The 18,616-nt window shown below is 36.8% G+C and overlaps 5 protein-coding genes across 11 annotated transcripts; 4 read left to right on the top strand and 1 right to left on the bottom strand.

Annotated features, from left to right (window-relative positions):
* The first annotated feature begins 472 nt into the window (after window positions 1–472).
* On the top strand, window positions 473–2,670 carry LOC18045167 (homeobox-leucine zipper protein HAT5). Of its 3 annotated transcripts, none has more exons than XM_024186005.1 (3): window positions 473–1,088; window positions 1,626–1,972; window positions 2,092–2,670. In XM_024186005.1, exons 1-3 carry the CDS (start codon window positions 944–946, stop codon window positions 2,461–2,463), a joined length of 864 nt encoding a protein of 287 aa, XP_024041773.1. In that variant the 5' UTR covers window positions 473–943; the 3' UTR covers window positions 2,464–2,670. The 3 variants fall into 3 exon arrangements, with proteins under 3 accessions (XP_024041773.1, XP_024041772.1, XP_006438572.1); XM_024186004.1 differs by having other exon boundaries at window positions 1,617–1,972; XM_006438509.2 differs by having other exon boundaries at window positions 1,578–1,972.
* Window positions 2,671–5,822: 3,152 nt separating this feature from the next.
* LOC18045166 lies at window positions 5,823–9,314 on the bottom strand. 3 transcript variants are annotated; one of them, XM_024185306.1, is made up of 3 exons: window positions 8,451–9,314; window positions 7,955–8,289; window positions 5,823–5,971 (listed from the first exon to the last, which is right to left on the bottom strand). In XM_024185306.1, exons 1-3 carry the CDS (start codon window positions 9,002–9,004, stop codon window positions 5,946–5,948), a joined length of 915 nt encoding a protein of 304 aa, XP_024041074.1. In that variant the 5' UTR covers window positions 9,005–9,314; the 3' UTR covers window positions 5,823–5,945. The 3 variants fall into 3 exon arrangements, with proteins under 3 accessions (XP_024041074.1, XP_024041073.1, XP_006438571.2); XM_024185305.1 differs by lacking the exon at window positions 5,823–5,971 and adding an exon at window positions 6,835–6,981; XM_006438508.2 differs by lacking the exon at window positions 5,823–5,971 and adding an exon at window positions 7,002–7,158.
* Window positions 9,315–9,978: 664 nt separating this feature from the next.
* LOC18045165 (uncharacterized protein At1g27050) lies at window positions 9,979–11,341 on the top strand. The gene is made up of 2 exons (XM_006438507.2): window positions 9,979–10,383; window positions 10,814–11,341. Exons 1-2 carry the CDS (start codon window positions 10,054–10,056, stop codon window positions 11,054–11,056), a joined length of 573 nt encoding a protein of 190 aa, XP_006438570.1. The 5' UTR covers window positions 9,979–10,053; the 3' UTR covers window positions 11,057–11,341.
* A 1,881-nt stretch (window positions 11,342–13,222) lies between these two features.
* Window positions 13,223–16,258, top strand: LOC18045164 (ultraviolet-B receptor UVR8). 3 transcript variants are annotated; one of them, XM_006438506.2, is made up of 8 exons: window positions 13,223–13,555; window positions 13,651–13,809; window positions 13,971–14,129; window positions 14,555–14,722; window positions 14,990–15,121; window positions 15,233–15,334; window positions 15,585–15,668; window positions 15,747–16,257. In XM_006438506.2, the coding sequence occupies exons 1-8, from the start codon at window positions 13,306–13,308 to the stop codon at window positions 15,938–15,940; spliced, it is 1,248 nt and encodes a 415-aa protein (XP_006438569.2). In that variant the 5' UTR covers window positions 13,223–13,305; the 3' UTR covers window positions 15,941–16,257. The 3 variants fall into 3 exon arrangements, with proteins under 3 accessions (XP_006438569.2, XP_006438568.1, XP_024042130.1); XM_006438505.2 differs by having other exon boundaries at window positions 15,233–15,319; window positions 15,747–16,255; XM_024186362.1 differs by lacking the exon at window positions 14,555–14,722 and having other exon boundaries at window positions 15,747–16,258.
* Window positions 16,259–16,275: 17 nt separating this feature from the next.
* On the top strand, window positions 16,276–18,409 carry LOC18044469 (outer envelope pore protein 24A, chloroplastic). The gene is made up of 3 exons (XM_006438504.2): window positions 16,276–16,684; window positions 16,959–17,324; window positions 18,093–18,409. Exons 1-3 carry the CDS (start codon window positions 16,505–16,507, stop codon window positions 18,171–18,173), a joined length of 627 nt encoding a protein of 208 aa, XP_006438567.1. The 5' UTR covers window positions 16,276–16,504; the 3' UTR covers window positions 18,174–18,409.
* The last annotated feature ends 207 nt before the right edge of the window (window positions 18,410–18,616 follow it).

The following is an 18,616-nucleotide window of genomic DNA, read 5'->3' as shown; positions in this document are numbered from 1 at the left end:
CGAACAATTCAAAAAAAATTTGATACGCATACATTAATTTTAAATATTTCCACATAAGATTAATGGTTAAAATAAATAAAACATGAATTTGTTTTCTAATATCATTTAATGACTGCACCTAAATATATTCTAATTTGTGTTGTAAATAAAATAAGCAGGAAAACCCAATCATAAACTTTTTTATAATACAAAAAACATGTTCAGACCAAAACGTTTCTTTATATATTAACAGTTCATTCGAAGTTGGTGATTTATGTTTTTTTCAGAATTCATACCTAATTTTTCCACCATTACTACTCTTACATATTTATTGATTTAATTTATGATTTTTTTCCTTTTTTGGGTTATATCATACAAATACAATATGGAAACAATAATAATAAATTAACTGGAAGGACATGATGGTAATTTCAGATTCTGCCTGTATAAGCGTATCACCATCCCAAGAATGAAAGCAACATCCGCTGCTTATAGAATTTAGGTCCCTTCACCGAAGCTTGTTCTAACCTCCGTGAAACATTCTGTGCTCTTCGTTTCTTCTAGTTTCTATAGAAGATTCTCTGTTTGGCTTCCCCAGCCCCAAGTTTTCAATTCTGAAGCTCTCCCCTCTCTCATTATTAGTACTTTTTTTTTTTTGTTTGGGTAGATTAAACAAAAATTAGTACTTGGTTCTCTCTCTCTCTGTCTCCCTCAATGTATCTAAACTTACGAAGGGTGGCGTTTTCTTTGCTTGCTCTTAAGACTTGAGTTGTGAGTGATGGGTGTGAGCTTTTGTAACTCGCATCACCAGCTTTTACAATATGACAACAAGTCATTGATATTAGATTAGAGAGATCAAAATCCAACGCCAACACCAAAGTACAAGCACATGACCAATATTGCTGCTTCTGGTTTGTTCAAAATATAACCTTTTAAACCTCTCTGCCTCACTAAGAAAACATAAATGAAGCGAAAAGCTATGGCAGCATGTGGGAATAGTGTCTGTGGCAGCCAAAACGTCGGCACTTTACTTAGAAACGAAAAGCTACCCTTTTATTCTGAGCTTCTTGACTCGTTCTGGTTATCCAAATCTCCTACTTCGCTTCAGGGTAATTCCCTGCTTTTCTTCTTCCTCTGTCTGCACTCTCCTTATTATTTTTGGTAGATTTGCCATTGTTCATGTTAATGCATGCAAAATTTCCGTTTGGCGGGTTTGTGATTCTTTTATGATCTTGCTTATATTCTCTTCCGAATGAATGAACAAAATGTTTTTGGAGGAGATAATCAATTAGTCATTTGGTTCACTAGAAAAACAAATGAAAAAAAAAAAAAGTTGTTAGCTTTTGATTGATTCGATGTTTTGAGAACAGAGTACCTCTGTTTTTATTGTCTTCATTAAACGGAAAAAAGGGTTGAAACATTTATGCATAAAAATTCTTACTTTTAAAGTGTGCTTGCTCCTTGCATATGATATTCTTCTGCTTTCATTTTGTTTTTGGAAGAAAGCTTGAGTTAGCATATTTATTTGGTCAGTCATGTCAAATTAGAACAAGAAGAAAATGATAATATAATGTTTTATGTGTCTTTCTTTCATTTAGGTCCACAATCTAAGGCTAATTTTGAGAATGTTGGTGAAGGAAGCGCAGCAAGGGCACCGCCATTTCAATCACTTGACAATGAAGACAATGCTTATGTGGATTTCGATGGGTGGTTAGGTCAATCGGGAAAGAAAAGGCGGCTGACGGCGACTCAAGTTCAGTTTCTTGAGAGGAATTTTGAGGTTGAGAACAAGCTGGAACCGGAGAGAAAGGTCCAACTTGCAAAGGAGCTTGGGTTGCAGCCTCGCCAAGTTGCAATTTGGTTTCAAAACCGGCGTGCTCGGTCCAGGAACCAACGACTTGAAAAGGACTACGATTCTTTGAAAGCTGTTTATGATAAGCTCAAGGATGACTATGACAACCTCCTCAAGGAGAAGCAAGTTTTGCAAAATGAGGTAGTAATTAATCTTTACGCAACATCTCTCAGCTCTCCTCTTTCAATCACTGCTGCTAAAGCCATGATATCAATTATATAAAATAACGGTTCAATTGTGCTATTAAATTAATTAAACAGGTTCTTTCGCTGAAGGATAAGTTGCTTCTTAAAGAAAAAGGGAAGGGAAATTTGGAAACATTTGATGCCGTCACGTTATTAGTGGCGGAACCTCAAAAACCAGTCACAAGCGCTGAGACTAAAACTTTGTTCTCCTCTGTCCCAGTGGTGACCTGTAAGCAGGAAGATGCAAATTCAGCCAAAAGTGACGTTTTCGACGCGGACAGCCCACACTACACAGATGGAAACCATTCATCTCTGATCGATCCTCCTGATTCTTCGCACTACTTATTAAAACTTGAAGATTCCTGCTGCTATGACGACCCACCAACCAATTCTAGGAATTTTGGATTCTCTTTGGAAGATCAGCTCTTCTGGTCCTGGCCTTACTAAGTAAATTGTGTATCTGCAGTTTTAGTGCATGGCCATTGGCCGGCCTCACCTGAAGCTATGTCACGTGGCACATGTGCTTCTATATCTTTTCTCAGCAGTGCAAAATTTGCTGATTCTCACTTGTTATTATGGTTACTATCAATGGTGCGGTATCAATAATGCATTTCTTGTGGTAATGGGATATTTATGCTTCATTGTTAATGCCATGGCTTCATGCGTGCATATATATATATATATATATAAAGTTGAGGGTTTAGCAAATAGCAATCTACCTGATGACACCATTCTCGGATTCATGCAGTCAAAGAATCCTCTCCCCCCCCCCCCCCCAAAAAAAAGAAAAAGAAAAAAATCCTTCGTGAAAATGAAATTGGAAACATTATAAACTTTAAATATAAGTTTCCGAATGAGCTGAAGTTAAAATCATATTGAGAATGTGGAAAACAAGAAACAGCCAACCAAAATTAGCAGATGGTCATAATCCGTGTGCTTGGGACAACGTTAAGAAGCAAAATATTGGCTAAATTCAAGGGAAATATTGTAAAAGCACTTGAATAATCTATTGTCAATCCATGAGGATATATTTATTATTATTATTTTTTGATTTTTTTTTTTTATATATATATAACAGCGTAACCAATCGGTTTGAAATCCTAACAATGAAATATTTGGAAAAAAGAATTAATGTTGCTGAAAGTCAAGATTATATTTATGGTATGGTTTTTTGATCTTCTATATAATTTCTTCAGTTGCCCTAAAGCGTTTTAGCAGTTACACGAGAACGACCTATTGTTGATGTTGACATTTTCTTGATATTTGAATATTAAACAGAAGATCATTGTTTTAGTATTTCAAAACCCTTTTGCAAAGAAATGTCTTGTATTGCTTAATTATGTAAGAGGGTTTGCTTAATGCTTGTTTAGCTAAACGGGGTTATAGCGAAGAAGTTGGCAGCAATAGTACAAGAGTACCACGGGACAAGCATACGGCCAATCTCCAAATTTTGAAACTTTTGATTTCAAGGTCAATAAAATCTGCTGCGTGTAGTTTGTTATGAATTCACTGTTTTGATTGCTTTCTTTCTTGAATGGGTCAAGTGTTGGGTTGTTTTACTATTCATGCACAAACGAAAATGCTGCTGCTTTTTGGCATTTGATGATTTACGTACGCAGTATCACAACACGAGCTTGCTGTTCCAACACGCCTACCTCAAATCAAATTCAGAGGCTGTATGTACACTTAATAGAGAGAGTGAGTTCGTGAAGTGGCTGTACACCCAACTAAAGGATTTTTAAAAAAGAAAAAAAAAAAAGAGATCAAGTAGTAGTGTACGCAACAAATTATTTATCTATTCAACTCATAAAATAACATTGCAATCCATTGATGTTATGAAATTTATGATATCATAAATCAGCATCGCAGCGATCAGCATAGACCGAAAGCAGGGGGCAAAGCTAATAAAATGTATTTGATTGTATACAATAAATGAATAAATCTATATTTTTAGCCTTTTAATATAACGATTTTTACAATTTTTCCTTTTTGGCCCATAATAAGTTTATCTATATAACCACATTTCTAATTTTGGCTCCCCTTGCTCAAAAGTCCACTCTAAGAGGGAGAAAACTACTTCAATCAATACAACTGTACTCTCGCCCAAAATCTGATAGAACGAGCATCTACAATAAAATAAATTAGCCTAACTAATTGGATGGATGAAAAAAAGGAAATATTTTTTTTTAAAAAAAAAGAACGAACCAAATAAAAATTAAAACGAAAGTGAGAAACTCAAGTTTGTTGTGGATATGCTCCTCCAAAAATTATAGAATATATCAAAAATATCATATCAGTTATATAATAAACAAATAATAATGTAACATGTGTGTATTTATTTAAAAAAATAATAATGCAAGTAGTAGTTATATTAATATTTTAAAATTTCGCTTGCTCCTAGTACATTTACAACGGCCACGATCACAAATTCACAATCGTTATCATAAAACGGACAGCGGTTGAGGCCACGTGTTCGGTTGTGATGAAAAGGGGTCAAAATCCACCATCCACTTGTCCATATCAAGGCTATAACGCAAACCCAGCGGCGTCGATGGATAATGGGCAATGGACCCACACAAGTGGAGGTATGAGATGCAGCGTGGCACGGTGGCAGCAAACGCATGGTAGCGTCGGAAATAGAAAGCTTCGCTGTGAGGGTCCAAGACTGTAACATGCTTCGCTTTCAGTCATCGTCTCAGGGGGAGGTGCAGATAAGAATGAAACGGGAAACGGGGCCCGAAGACCAAGACCAAGAGAAAGAGAAAGGCCGAAGGGGGATTGGGGCTTTTGTTGGCTCTGTTACAGTGCACACCTGTCCATTCCTGCTGTTACACGTGTACGGTTACTTTCGTGGGTCTCGCCCCCCACGTGCACATCACGTCTCCTTGTCAGCGCAAATTCATCAGATTACGAGTACGAGATGCGGTGTCTTCTTTTCAGTTCCCCTTCTTCTTTTTTATTTTAAATTTTTTTTTTTAATTTTTGTTTTTGGCATTCAAATTTGATGAGGACAGAGTTACGCAGTCAATTGTTCCACTAAAACCAATCAACTGGATTTGAAATCCTATTGGACATGGTATTACCCTCCTCATGAAATTTTTTTTCCTCCACTCTACTCTTTGATTTGATTTTATTAATAAGCATCCGATTTTTTTTTTTTAGAGAATGAAAAAAATCTAATTCGATTTCGATTTTTTTTTTTAGATATTGTACTTTTATTTTACTTTGTTAAGCACACAAACTATAAATATGTTTAGGGATTGACCATGGTTAATTGTACCTTAAAAGTGTTTGATTAATATTAATTATTTTAGTTTAAAAATTAAGTTAATTTAATTTTATATTTATATCATAAAACTTTTATTAAAATTATTATTTAAAAATGACTATATCTGTATCTGAATACCAACCAACCAGATCTTAATAAAGCATTCAAAACTTTATGCGTGTGTTGTTATACTAGCCAGTGTTGGTCACATTTTAAAGTAATTACGAATTGAAAGTGACCCGTAATAAGTTAAAAAAGTCACGCAATCATAACTCTTAATGGACCGTTATCATGGACCACGGTAAAGTTACATGTGATGTAACAATTGGACAGACAAAAATGAGAACCAAGGCCAAGGGTGCGAGTTGACCTGACTTTAAAGAAAAATGCAAAACAGCCAAAATGAAAAAAAAAAGAAAGAAAGATGATAGAAACGGCAACACGTAACTCGACGGATGAAACGCACTTATCTTTACTTATAACATATTCTTTTCGCGATTCCGTAGGAATTTTACTGAACTCTCAAAATCATCAGATTGCAATGGATTTTTAAAGATCCCAAGAGCAAAGTATGGGCATATGAAACGTGAGATAAGAAAAATGGAAATGCAGCTTCATGAAAGAGGTGGACAGCTCTGAGGCCTTGCGAAGAAGCTCCATTTTAGTCAATATCCGTCTGCCCTTCAACTAAAAAGCATATTCAAATCAAAATTAATTTCAACAAGCGAGTTAAGAAACAGATGGCAAGCATGAAATGATCGTGAACGGTTCAGTGTTGCTATCATTAGCGTGCATGATCTATACAAGGGGTGTTTTATGTATGTCACTATCGGTAAGATGTTGACTGATGAACGATAGAATCTATAATTAGTGTAGGCTGTTCTTTTGGTACAAGGATGTGAGTTTTTCATTTGGAGGAAATTTAACTCCGTTTCCACTCGAAACTAATGAGTAAGAGACGCTTCGCATGGTTTACTCGAATCACGGGAGAGAGGTAGATTGACTGGCCCCAAGATCTAAGGCGACCAATGTTCAACAACTGTGGCCTGGGCCCATAGAACAATAATTGATTACCCACCAAAGATAAAACTAGCCCACCACAAGACTTAACGGCCCAAGTCTAGTTACTAGTTACTACTTTCATCGGATGATAATTTTGATTGAAACTCACTTGAACCTTCATGGTAAAAAGTTCGTAATGCAATATTCCTTGAACTTAGTCTGTGAGCTCCCTTGCAACATTGCCCAAATGAAAGTCTCCCAAATCAGGTCGAACAGAGAGTCTTATCTAGCAGTGAAGGGAGAGCGTACTTCAGAGGTATGACCGGATAATGACAAGCCAGCAGGTTCTCCTTAAAGAATGAAGATTTCTCCAAAAGTACACCAGGCGGACTAAGGTTGCAGAATTCACGCCTTGGCATAAAATGTTAAATCCCAAATTAAAACTACAGATGGGATCTTGGAAAGCAAAGAAATTGACCACTCTTTGTCATTTGATACCTAATATATATTACACAGCACAAGTTTTAAACCAAGCTTGCACACTTACTCCATATTCGGAGGTGAGATTATCCCAAAGGACTAAAGGTAAGGACTGCATGTGGCAACTACATTTCCAATTCTCATCCCCACCACAAAAACCTTGGCAAAAACAAGCGGGAATAGGCCCCATTTGTAGATAATACGCCACCACATTCCTGTAAATGATGGGAAGAGGGGCTCAATGCTCGACTACAAGAGAAACAAAGATACACTTCAAAATAATAGTTGGTGTCGTGCAGGAAGAAGGCTTGTATCTCTGGCAAAGTACAAGTGCCATCTAGGATCTTTAGCTTCTAAGTAAAAACTTGTGGTTTCCTGGAAAGTTTGTGCAGCTACATTCCAAATTCCACATAATATGATTTATGAATATCAACTCGACCAATTTTTCCCCTCTTCCAAGAAATTATACGATGCAATTGTTTTTTGTTAAGAAAAGATACGTGTCTTTAACTAGGACATACTGGCCATTTCTACTAGATTATGTATTAGTTCAAGAGCGTAGTAGGACCACCTTAGAGACATTACTCTAGGTCAGAATCAAATTTATCATACTTAAAAAACAATCTGCTAATGTGATAAATGGTCATATAACCCATGGTACACAAGGTTTCTAAATAACAATCTGGTAATGTGACAGACAGTCATATAAACCATGGTACACAATGTTTCTAAATATGCGCCTTGCCCAGTACTCTTCTAACCACAAGAATAGGTTTAATCATTCACAATCATTATTTATGCACATGTCTATTTGTGGTGTGGAAAAAAGAAAAGTGTAAGCATCGACTTCTATTCATGATCTCATCGAACTACCACAAGAGGAAAAAAAAAAGGTTTATCTTCTCGAATCACTGTCTCATATTTTTTAATAATAACTCAACCTGAAGGATTTATAGATTATGTTCTCAATTATTAAAGAGAACCAATGTAGATAGAATCACAGTAAGCAAGTAAGGCAGAGACGCTAACGGTGACTAAGGATAAAATTCAAACAAAATCAAAAAGTGTGATTATGGATGAAAAGATAACTTCAGTCATTGATTTAACATCAACTTGATGAGCCCAAAGACTTCCTGATACTTCGAAGAGTACTCCACATAAAAGTGGATATAATGAAAAGAATAGCACCTGTAACAATGGCATATTTGAGACCAAGGTTGACAAGCAAGTTCACCAGAAGCCCAGCAATCACAACACCAAAGAAATTTGCTGATAAAGCAGACCAAAATGGCATGTCAAGAATGGCAGCAATGAAGGCTCCTGTCCAAGCTCCTGTTCCAGGAAATGGCACAGCCACAAAAAGCATAAGGCCAAGCCATTGAAACTCCTCTACTGGGCCAGCTTTCTCTTTGGCCTTCTGAAATAGCATATCAAGGAACTGAGATGCGGACCGGTTTTTCCCAGCAAGGAATGAAGCAAACTTCTTGAGATAAAGTATAATGAATGGCACGGGAACCATGTTCCTACAGTTAAAACCCCAAAATTTTGATCACTAGCCTCAACAATTGTACATTAATAATCATACACACAACAGAATCCTCTAGCTCTGGCTCTACGAGTTCTTCAAACACAAGGAAATAAAATATGTAAGAAATCGGGATAAAGAGAATGAATGAAGACTAACCCAAGAACAGATAAGACAGTCAGCAACACAGGCTTGAGTTGCATCCAATAACCAACAGGAATTGCCCCACGAAGCTCAAGTACAGGGAGCGTAGCGAGTGCAAACACCACGGCCTCATCGGGCCAGCCAGATCTCCTCAAAGCAGTGGCAATTTTGAGGCCGATAGCGGAAGCTCTAATGGAGTCAACAGCAGCATTAGCATCGCCAGAAGTGGAGAACCAAACAAGGGACAAAGAAGCCCAAAATACAACCCACAAGAGAAATTTCAGCGGAGTTTCCTCAGTGACAGGGAGGATTCTTTCCTCTTCAGTTATGTTATCAGGAAACATATCCGAAGAAAAAGAAGCTCTTGTGGGAAAGCACGATGAAACAAGAGGACCCAAATGGCGTCGGCTTTGGAACGTGGAGAAAGGTTTTGACTTCGAGAAAACGAAGAGAGATTGTATCTGATTGTTAGTGGCGATGAGAGGATTATCGACATTATTTTGTGAGATTTTGAAGTGCGGTTTCGAGTTAAAGAACGGAAAGGTTAGCGATGAAACAGAGGCAGCCATTGAACTTTATTTTCAGCTCTCCATCAAAATTGAAAACACAAAATGCGATTTATCTGAAAATATTGGTTTGGGTTTTTGAGAGAGAAGAGTGTGAGAGATTGTTCTATACTTTTGTTATCCTCTGCGCACATGGATTTTAATATTAAATTAGTGTGTGAGAGATTAATTAATACGAAGAGGATAAATTTGGAAGGACAAGTGGAAGGAAGGATAGAGCCTAATCCGGCACATGCATACAAAACAAAGCCGGAGGATTTATCAATGTCGTCGGATTTAAGGGGTGAGTTTGGTGATTGGGAAGCGACAATTAGGGAATGTGTTTATGGATCGATTCATTTTTACCTGGTTTTATATATTATTAACGGAATTTAGCACAACGGTTTGCTGATATTTTCTAAAAAGGTTAAAAAGAGGTATATAATAAAATAATAAATAATGTTTCTAGCACTATCAGGATGAAATTAATTAATTAATTAAGTTTTTTTAAAAGAGTAGATGAAATATTAGAGGGTAAAGAATTTATAAGAAAATGTACAGCACGAGCGGAACGCAACTGAGTTAAGCCCACTTAAACTCTTGCGCGTTACGATGTGGTACATGTTTAATAAGACTTATTTAATAGTTGTATTTATTTAATTTTATAAATTTTTATTATAATTTTTTTATTTAATTATTTTTTAGTAAATTTTTTAAAATTTAAATAAATTATTTTATCTCTATTAATAAAAAATTTAAATTTTAAATTTTTAAAAATAAAAATAAAAATAAAAATTTTTTAATATTAAAAATCTAAAATATCATCTATTTATTTTATAATATTATTTTATTATTTTTATAATATAACTAAAAAATTTATCTATAAAAATAATTTTATAATAAAATTTTTTATTAATAATTAAATAATTAATTTTTTTTTTAGTAAAAACTCTACTGACAAAAATGGAGCAGTAGAAAAGATCCACTCGAATATCTACACGGTGTACACCACGCACTCATCGAGTAAAGAACCAGTGGTAGTAAACTATCATCGTTATTCAAGTTTTTCTAACATGAGTCGCAAGCGAGACAAGCCCTACCCCTCCCGCCACGACGCTAATTCAGCCCCAAAACGACGTCGTCCTCTCCCTCGTCCCGCCGCCGACGATGATAAGCCATACGTCAAGCCGTTGCCGCCTCCAGCCGTGGTGGTGATGGGTCTGCGGCCGAACTGCTCGGTGCTTGATTTAAAGTCGAGGTTTGAGATCTACGGCGCCATCTCCCGCATCCGCATCGATCGCAATCGTCTCGGATACATTACCTACCGGACAAAAGATTCTGCTGAAGCTGCCATTGCTGCTGCCCTTGATGCCTCCTTCGGCATCACAGTTGATTCACAAAAGGTATAAATAAATTCATGTTGTTTGGTAAAATTGATTATTATTATTATTTTTTTTTTGGTTGGAGTCAAATTTTGATGCTTTTCATTTTTACGTTTGGTTATAGTGACTGAATTGGACTCAATTCAAGTTGATTTTCTGGTTCAATTGATTGCAGGAATTTCTAATTTTTTTTTCCATGAGTTATCTTAGTTTCAAATTAGCAAAATAAATAAAGAAAGCTTTTCAATTCAACCCTTTGCCTTTTCATACATGGCTTGAAGCTTGACCTTTGCTTACGAATTTGACCTCGGCTCTTCCAAGTGCTGATGTCTTCTTAATTCAGTATTCTAAAGCTCTTGCGAGCGCTTAGACCATTCGAGTTCTTCTTCTCTTTGGTACCGTTTGGTTTTAAAATTACAATCAGATACCGACATTGGTGTTCTTGTTGCAGGTCCAGGTTTTATGGGCAACAGATCCTCTAGCCCAATGGAAGGAAGCAGTGAAGAGTGGTGCCAATAAGGACATTGGTTCATCTTCTAAGCTTTTGCGTGCTGAGGTGCCTCTCAGCAGACATGGAAGAGGCATTAAGCTTGCGTCAGCTATTGTTAACCCCAAAACTAGCGGTGATGGTTCTTCAGCTTTAGAGGTGCCTTTCAGAGGCAGAGAGATCGTCGCTTATGATGACATCCTGTAACTTCAGAACTGATATTTGTGAGGACTTATCCTCCTTTGTAATATTAGATTTGAGTTTAGTTTTAGTTAGAGTAGGTGGGTATGAAGTATGTGTAGCTAAATGTTGGAAGGGCGGTAGAGTTGGTGAAAATTGTTTGTTGCGGCTTTGGTTTCTGGTTTTTTCATTTAAACTGGTGGCCAAAGCTGTCTAGCTTAGATTTGATTTCTGGTTCTTTGTCGTGTAATTGTTCTATTTAATGAGAATTCAAGTGTTTCCTTGATATGAATGTATACTTGTGTAGCTTAAGTCAGAATTGTATAGTTGGGACTCGGAATGAATCTCTCTCCTGAATCCTCATTGCTTATTGTAATAGTTTGAATTAGTGTTGAGAGGCTAAGTATGAAGTTGGAAGTCTGGTACTGTTCTGAATGTAAAATTTCTTTAGATGCCGTGGATGCAGTTTACACTTTGCTCTATTGGCATTTCTTAAGCGGTTAAAAGTAAGTGATTAGATTTTGCAGTTCCAAGTGTATTAATTAATTCAAAAGTCTTGACGTCTTGGTTTCAATATTAACTGAATAAGCTAATCATTGCTTCCTGAGAATCTGAGGGCGGAACATTATTATTTTAGGGTTCGTTGTTTGTTTGTTTGGCATTTTTATTTATTTTTTTTGGGTCACAGAAGACAGAACCTCTAGAGGGATAACTACTTACAAAAATGATTGAAATGCCATTCTATATCCATGTCTGATATTGCACATTCTTATTGCGTTCTGACCTTTTTTTGTCGGGTAACTCCCCTATTTTTTTGAGTTTCTGAAGGCTAAATATTTTTTGGGTCCTAAATGATGCTGAATAATGCTATCATAGTTATTCCTAGTCCATTTTATATTAAAGGAAATCTTGAAAAAGTCTCAAACAGCTGCTAGAATATGTATAGTATCGAGTCATGCTATATGTAAAGTTGCATCAATTCATGAGTTGCAGAATTAGACCCAATAGCTTAAGTGTTGTTCGATTAAATTTATATCGAGTCATTGGGTGCAGCTCTCAGGTTAAATATAAGTTACACATAATGTAACTTAGCCACATCCCTATCAAGATACAAACTTTTGGAGAGAACATTTATTACAGTAATACTTTGGCAATTATTCTAAAAGAACTTCACAAGACGTTCTACCTGTTTTAGATATATAATTAAGGTCTCAGTCTAGTGTTGCGACTGCACATATGGTGGGTATTTATTAGTAGAGCTGTGAGTCCCATACACCAATGATAAATCGTCACACACACACAATCGCGCGCTAGAAGGTGTATGAATACATGCACCTGATCGAAATCTATATATAACTAAATTAAAATAGACTATAAGTTCTCAATTATCAATCAGCACGCCTTGCTGCACTAGTTTAGTTTTCTTGAACAACCTGTGCGTATAAAGCAAAGCAGAGCCAAGCCGAGTATCATTACATAGACAATGGAACTATGGAAGCATAATTATATGTTTGTAACATCTGTCCTAAGCTAATTGATGATGAGTAATTAGTAAAAGTAATGGTGTTAGCGCAACTTTTGAATAAGTAAGCTCAAGCTTTCTACTTGAGCTCCCTCCTGTTGATTGTAAAGAGACCAACAATGGATTTCGTTACCAATAGAAAAGCCATTGAGTCGGACAATGCTATCTTTGCCGTCGCCTCAAGAATTGCTTGTGGATAAACTAGCTAGCAACGAATTACATGATTCATGCAAAGAAATTAATATTCTATGTGAGAATTACATATATTGCCCGACTGACAACTTCATATAAATGAATACCCCCGGGGGGGGGGGGGGGAAGGAATTTGATACGGAAATTTACAATGAGTAAGCATCATAGACGTTTCATTACTATTATATTTGAGTAAGAATTTTGAGCCTGTTCATTTGTTATAATCGATTACAGTTGAAAACATATGATACAATGAACCATCTAAATTAATAATGGGAGGCGAAAGGATGAGTCTGTTAATTTTAAAACTATTTCTATTATTAGGAGTAATATTAATAATAATAAAGGACGGAACCGTTTTTCTGGGTCTGGGTTCGGTCTCGGGCCCGTAATTATTCAGCTAAAACTGTTAGTAACAAATAGTTCGACTCCACAGTCCTTGGGCCTAAAATCGTAGCAGAAGTCGAAAGCTACTTGAGCAGAGTGATTCATGTACTCTGGAGTCTGGAGAGAGGAGCGTAGAAACTAGAAAATACCATAGAGAGTGGCGCCAGCGCCACTTATGGAAGAAACTGAAAAAGGCAAATCAGCACTAATAAATAATGCGAAGCCAAAAATAGAAGAAGAAGAAGAGCAACAATTAGTGAAAGTGTGGAGCTGGGGAGCAGGCACGGACGGGCAGCTGGGCACGGGCAGGCTACATGACGAGCTCTCTCCTCAACTCCTTAATCTCAGTTCCCTCTCCTCAGTCTCTATGCTCGCCTGCGGGGGGGCTCACGTTTTAGCCCTGACCTCCCCTTCCTCTGTTAGTGGTATCTAAATTACTCTACTGGTTTTATGTTCTATGATCATGATTTGATTTCGGTAAATTGCTGCCCGACAGCATATTAACTGATCAGTTTAACAGGCGGGAAAGTGTTTTCATGGGGGAGAGGCAATTCTGGTCAGTTAGGCCACGGAGAGATGGTCGATGCCTTGTATCCAAAGCCTGTAACTTTCTTTGACGTGCACGGCTATACCATCACTCACATTTCTGCTGGATGGAATCACTCTGGTTTTGTTTCAGGTTACTGTTTTCTTTTCTTTTCGCTCTTGTTGCACAATCTGCTTCCTTTTATTGGGGTATTATATGCTCTTTATTTTCCTCGTTAATGATTAATCTTTCTTGTGTGTATTCTGTATTGGTTTATTTATTTTTCCTTCTTGTGGGGTTGGCCTTCTTTCCAGATTCAGGATGTCTTTTTACTTGTGGGGATGGCACATTTGGTCAGCTTGGGCATGGTGATTACAGGTCACATAGCTCTCCTGTTAAAGTCTCATCCTTTGTTAATAAGAATGTTCATCAGATAGCATGTGGCATGCGCCATTCACTTGTTTTGCTGAAAGGTAAATGCATTTGTATAATCTGCTTTGTTACTGGTTGTCAATATTATCCCCACTATACTTGAAGAAGATGTTTGAACGGGGTGCTTTTGTATCCTTTATATGCCTTATGTGATATCATTCTTTCTCAAACTAGAAAAACACGGTTCATACATTACCAAAAAATAGAGAATAAAGAATAAAAAAGAGAAATTTCTTGCTCATATTTGAAAGTTGATAATTTGAAGGCATAAGGGACATTCTACCTTTGTTTTTCATTTTGAACTAAAATTGCTTAAACGTAAGTGGTGATCGTAAATGGCTTAGGATTTTATTTTTCGCTACTGGATGCTTACTGGTGTGCAAAAGAACAGAATGTTATTGTCAAAACTTGGACCTTATGATTTCCTCCATCTCAAGCTCTAATAAGTATGATAAGCCTGATGCAGATTGTTTGGGAAATCAAGTTTATGGATTTGGATCTGGAAAGCGAGGTCAATTGGGTGTCTCAAAGGATCGGATTAGATCAGTTAGTCTTCCTCAAGTTACGATTGGACTTGACGGCATTGAAATTGTTGGCATTAGTGCCAATGGAGATCGTAGTACAGCATTATCTGGTGAGTCCACTCAAATATTCTCTTTCTTTTCCCCCTGGTACAAAAGTGGGAATCGCTTTTTGGATCATGAGTTTGAGCGAAGCAGATCATCACATTGGCACATAAATTTTACAGGGGAATTGGTCCAAGTTTATAGATGAAGGGACATATGGTGAAGGTCATAAAAAGATTTGTTCCAACACAATTTAACATCAATTAACATGAATTGTATGACTGAAACGGAGCAATATATTTCCCTCTTTTGTTGTATTGTTTCTGTTTCATCAGCTGAAGGACATCTATACACTTGGGGAAGAGGGTTCAATAGCACTTCTGATGTAAACTGTCCCCAGTCTTTACCTTCATCGTTATCATTCTCCCAAGCTGCTCTTGGATGGAATCATGCATTAGTATTAACTGGTATATTTGTGTGCTTCCTTCTTATCATATTTCATATCTAGTCCTCTTCCAGTTTGGAAGTGGTTCATGACTATCACACTATTTCATAGCAGTCTTTGTTATCTATCACAGGAGATGGGGAAGTTTTAATGCTTGGTGGCTCCCACCATGGCATGCTAAGTGATCCTGAGAGAGTGAGCTCAACAAGGCCTTTATCTGGTGATGCATCTAGATGTAAAAAGCTGTCGTGAAACTCAATCATTTGAAATTCTTTAAAAGGAAAACTGATGATAAACTTTCATATGCATTCTCTTTTCTAGTTTATATTGTGGGTGAGCAACTTCAGTTTTAAGTTAGAATTACTAAATTTAAATGACCAAACTGCCAAAAATGATCCATGGAATTTTATATTGGAACTGCATCTTGATCATGGTAAATCTAATAATATGTCTATTTCTTTGTAATCCAACAAATTCAAATGAAGTTGCTTTGGAGAAAGTGTCAAATCTGGATGGTGTAAAAGTTATTCAGATTGCTGCTGGAGCTGAGCACTCTGCTGTAGTAACAGGTAAATTTCATTGGGTTGGGTTATTCATAATTTCCTAGACACCTTTCTTCCCTCCTTTTTTTATTAATGTGATTGCAGAAAATAGAGCAATAATGACATGGGGTTGGGGCGAACATGGTCAGCTTGGCTTGGGAAATACTTGTGATCAAATTCACCCAAAAGTAGTGAATCTTGGTGATGAATTTCAAAACAGAGACACGCAGTTGGAAGTTTTCTGTGGGAGTGGGTTCACATATGCCATAAGCAGACACTGCCTTCCTTCCCAGACTTAATGATAGTGTGGATGTTCATCCCTTCATAATTCTTTATGTACTTTGTTATTCCAATATCCCAAACATCTACCGTGGCTCATAATGGAAAGAAATTTTTCAACAACTTGACATCAAAAAGAGATGAAGAAGTTACAAATTAGAAAGCATGGGAAGCACAGAAGATCACTCGCAATCCAAAAAGAACAAGTTGAGCGGCACGTTAGTGCCAAAGCTTCTTCAATTAAAGTTGTAATTTGTAAAGGAATTGTTTTGATGTTAATTCTGTAGTGTGGGCTGTGTTGCATTATATACAGTTTTCGTACAATAAAAGAACGAAGAAAAATGATTTAAGAATTTTACAAATTGTTTCTCTACATGTTTTAAGTCTTTAAGACAAGAGCATGTTCGGCGCCATGAAAAGGGCTCGGTACTCAGTAGCTTACTAGCTACTAGCTGATGGTGCCCTTTCATTAGATGACGTGGCAGCAGTCAGTTGCCACAAATATCCGTCGAAAAGTAAACCCCCTCTGTCTTCTCTTTGTTGCTTCTGAAAACAAACTCGTCTCTTTCCGACTCTGAGAAAAGATGAACGCGGCAATATCTATGAGAAGTAGAAAAGGTTTGACCGGAACGGTCGCCGCTGACGCCGGAGAACTAAAGCTCCGAGCTTATGTTATCGCCGGGCCCGCTTTAAACGCCAGTGACCTTTCTTTCTCCGTCGAGAAGCCTGGCTCTTTTTTAGTTGATTTTGACGTTCCTCAAAAGGTAGTACAGTCCATTTTTTGGAAAAAAGAATTGAAATCTTTATACATATCAAATTTTTAGTGCTACTGAAGATAGTGGGATGAAGTTATTATGCAATTCACTTCAGTTTGTGTAGTTTAGTTGCTGTAGGAAATATCAGAACTTGAAGCTATTGTCTATCAAAAATTTCATTTTGAAACATTATTTGTAGCTTATTGAAGTAATTTTATCAAATATGAGTAATGGGGTCAATAGGGTTCACTATAATTGCAAAGTTTATGTGGTATGCTTGCAGAATGTTCGATTCCAGTTCATGAACACAGCAAGGATACTAGAGAAGCAGCTGTACATGACTTACACTCACATGACGGGTGAAAACAGGACAATCTTGGATGGGACACTTTTACTTGATCCAACTAACAAAATATCTGCAAATTATGCGCTTGATTCCAGAAACTTGAAGTTGAGGTATAGCTATGTGCACAGATGGATGGCCACATTTGAGCCCAGCTATGATTTTGGAAAGAACTCGTGGGAATTGGCTGTTTCAAAGACTGTTTTTGATGGTGATGTTATAAGAGCTTCTTATGATATGTCAAGGAAGGTTTTGGACCTTGGGTGGTTGTGGAAACCGTCATTCAACAGAGATGGAAAATGCAAGGTATGCAACAACCTCATATGATTTACAGTTCATAGCAGGTACTTTTCTCTTTGATGGCATTGCAGAAAAAATCTTGAGACTTTCTGTAATTTGGGATCAACAGGAGTTGTTTTCTCAATTTATCAGCATTCATCTAGGAGAAGCTACTTCATAGCCTGGGCCTCAGCTTTATATATAGCTCATATCATTTGGAATGACTTAGGAAAGGCTTTAAGGTATCTAGAGAAACAGGATATTTGTATGTTTGATTTTGATCTATTCCGCCTCCTCATAGTTAATTCAATTACCTGCATGCCAGCCTTAGTGTAGTTATACGCACTGCATTGCAGTGTGGGGTAATTAACCTGGATGTGTACCATACAAAAATGCAGTGTACATTATAATGTCTATATTCTGGCTAATCTAGATTAGTGCCAAGTTCAATACAAGTAGATCCCTTTACTTTTATCGGTGAAGTTAACATTTCTTCCACTTTCACATTGAAGCTAAATTGACCTAGCTAGTGTTGTTCAATGAAGCTGCACTAGTGCCGTGCGATTAATGTGAACTCGCTCATTTTTTGTGGATCTTCTACCTTGAATAGCTTATAAGAAAGCAGTTGCTGTTACTGATATTAACCCTGCTGAATTCCTTAGATTTCTATTGAAGACCCTCAGCTAGAACAAAAAGCTATTTAAAAAAACTCTTTGTTTCACTAGGGAGATTGTTATGGTTTGCTTGTACTTTAATTTATGTGCTATACCTTTTCACATTTGTCATTTCTTGCAGGTTTCAGCTTCTTTTAGACTGGGAGAAGGATTATACATGCCGACACTAACCGCTGAGAGTTCGTGGGACTTTGAGATGTAATCTTGCCATCTTGTTGGCAGTTTTACAAGGACCAAGCCAACCCAAATTTTATACCTCAGAGAAGTGTAGTTCTCTTTGGCCATTGCATGCACCAGAAACAAGCTCTAGCAAATCATTGGTAGCCGCTGCAATTAGTCTCTGTTAATATTGATTTCTTAATGAAATAGTGAACTTGCAGTCTCATGTTTATGTATGTGACTGCAGTATTTAATATTATCTTTCATTTACCAGTTTTATTGTTTGTTTGGAAAACATTATTGTAGTGTAAGAGTTAGTGTTAATAATAAACCCGGCAGCTAGGAAAGCGAATGAGAATAAATCTAATCTTTGTTTTTATGTTAATACTTGATAGTTGTCATTTGCCACCCACTGTTTTTATTCGACTGATTAAGAGGCTATGAGCTTCACGTTATAGAACCCTTGGGGAATAACATACATCAAAT

The sequence above is a fragment of the Citrus clementina genome, unplaced genomic scaffold (genome assembly GCF_000493195.1).
Source record: "Citrus clementina cultivar Clemenules unplaced genomic scaffold, Citrus_clementina_v1.0 scaffold_4, whole genome shotgun sequence".
NCBI classification, from domain to species: Eukaryota; Viridiplantae; Streptophyta; class Magnoliopsida; order Sapindales; family Rutaceae; genus Citrus; species Citrus x clementina.
This window is presented reverse-complemented; position numbering and strand designations above follow the sequence as displayed.

Coding starts and splice junctions, on each gene's coding strand:
- LOC18045165 (XM_006438507.2), top strand. CDS start 10,054: ATGAGTCGCAAGCGAGACAAGCCCTACCCCTCCCGCCACGACGCTAAT. Junction 10,384..10,813: donor TCACAGTTGATTCACAAAAG/GTATAAATAAAT, acceptor TTCTTGTTGCAG/GTCCAGGTTTTATGGGCAAC.
- LOC18044469 (XM_006438504.2), top strand. CDS start 16,505: ATGAACGCGGCAATATCTATGAGAAGTAGAAAAGGTTTGACCGGAACG. Junction 16,685..16,958: donor ATTTTGACGTTCCTCAAAAG/GTAGTACAGTCC, acceptor GTATGCTTGCAG/AATGTTCGATTCCAGTTCAT. Junction 17,325..18,092: donor ACAGAGATGGAAAATGCAAG/GTATGCAACAAC, acceptor CATTTCTTGCAG/GTTTCAGCTTCTTTTAGACT.
- LOC18045166 (XM_006438508.2), bottom strand. CDS start 9,004: ATGGCTGCCTCTGTTTCATCGCTAACCTTTCCGTTCTTTAACTCGAAA. Junction 8,290..8,450: donor ACTGTCTTATCTGTTCTTGG/GTTAGTCTTCAT, acceptor TTTTAACTGTAG/GAACATGGTTCCCGTGCCAT. Junction 7,159..7,954: donor CAAATATGCCATTGTTACAG/GTGCTATTCTTT, acceptor TTTGGAATGTAG/CTGCACAAACTTTCCAGGAA.
- LOC18045164 (XM_006438506.2), top strand. CDS start 13,306: ATGGAAGAAACTGAAAAAGGCAAATCAGCACTAATAAATAATGCGAAG. Junction 13,556..13,650: donor CTCCCCTTCCTCTGTTAGTG/GTATCTAAATTA, acceptor TCAGTTTAACAG/GCGGGAAAGTGTTTTCATGG. Junction 13,810..13,970: donor TCACTCTGGTTTTGTTTCAG/GTTACTGTTTTC, acceptor CCTTCTTTCCAG/ATTCAGGATGTCTTTTTACT.
- LOC18045167 (XM_006438509.2), top strand. CDS start 944: ATGAAGCGAAAAGCTATGGCAGCATGTGGGAATAGTGTCTGTGGCAGC. Junction 1,089..1,577: donor ATCTCCTACTTCGCTTCAGG/GTAATTCCCTGC, acceptor TCTTTCATTTAG/GTCCACAATCTAAGGCTAAT. Junction 1,973..2,091: donor AGCAAGTTTTGCAAAATGAG/GTAGTAATTAAT, acceptor TTAATTAAACAG/GTTCTTTCGCTGAAGGATAA.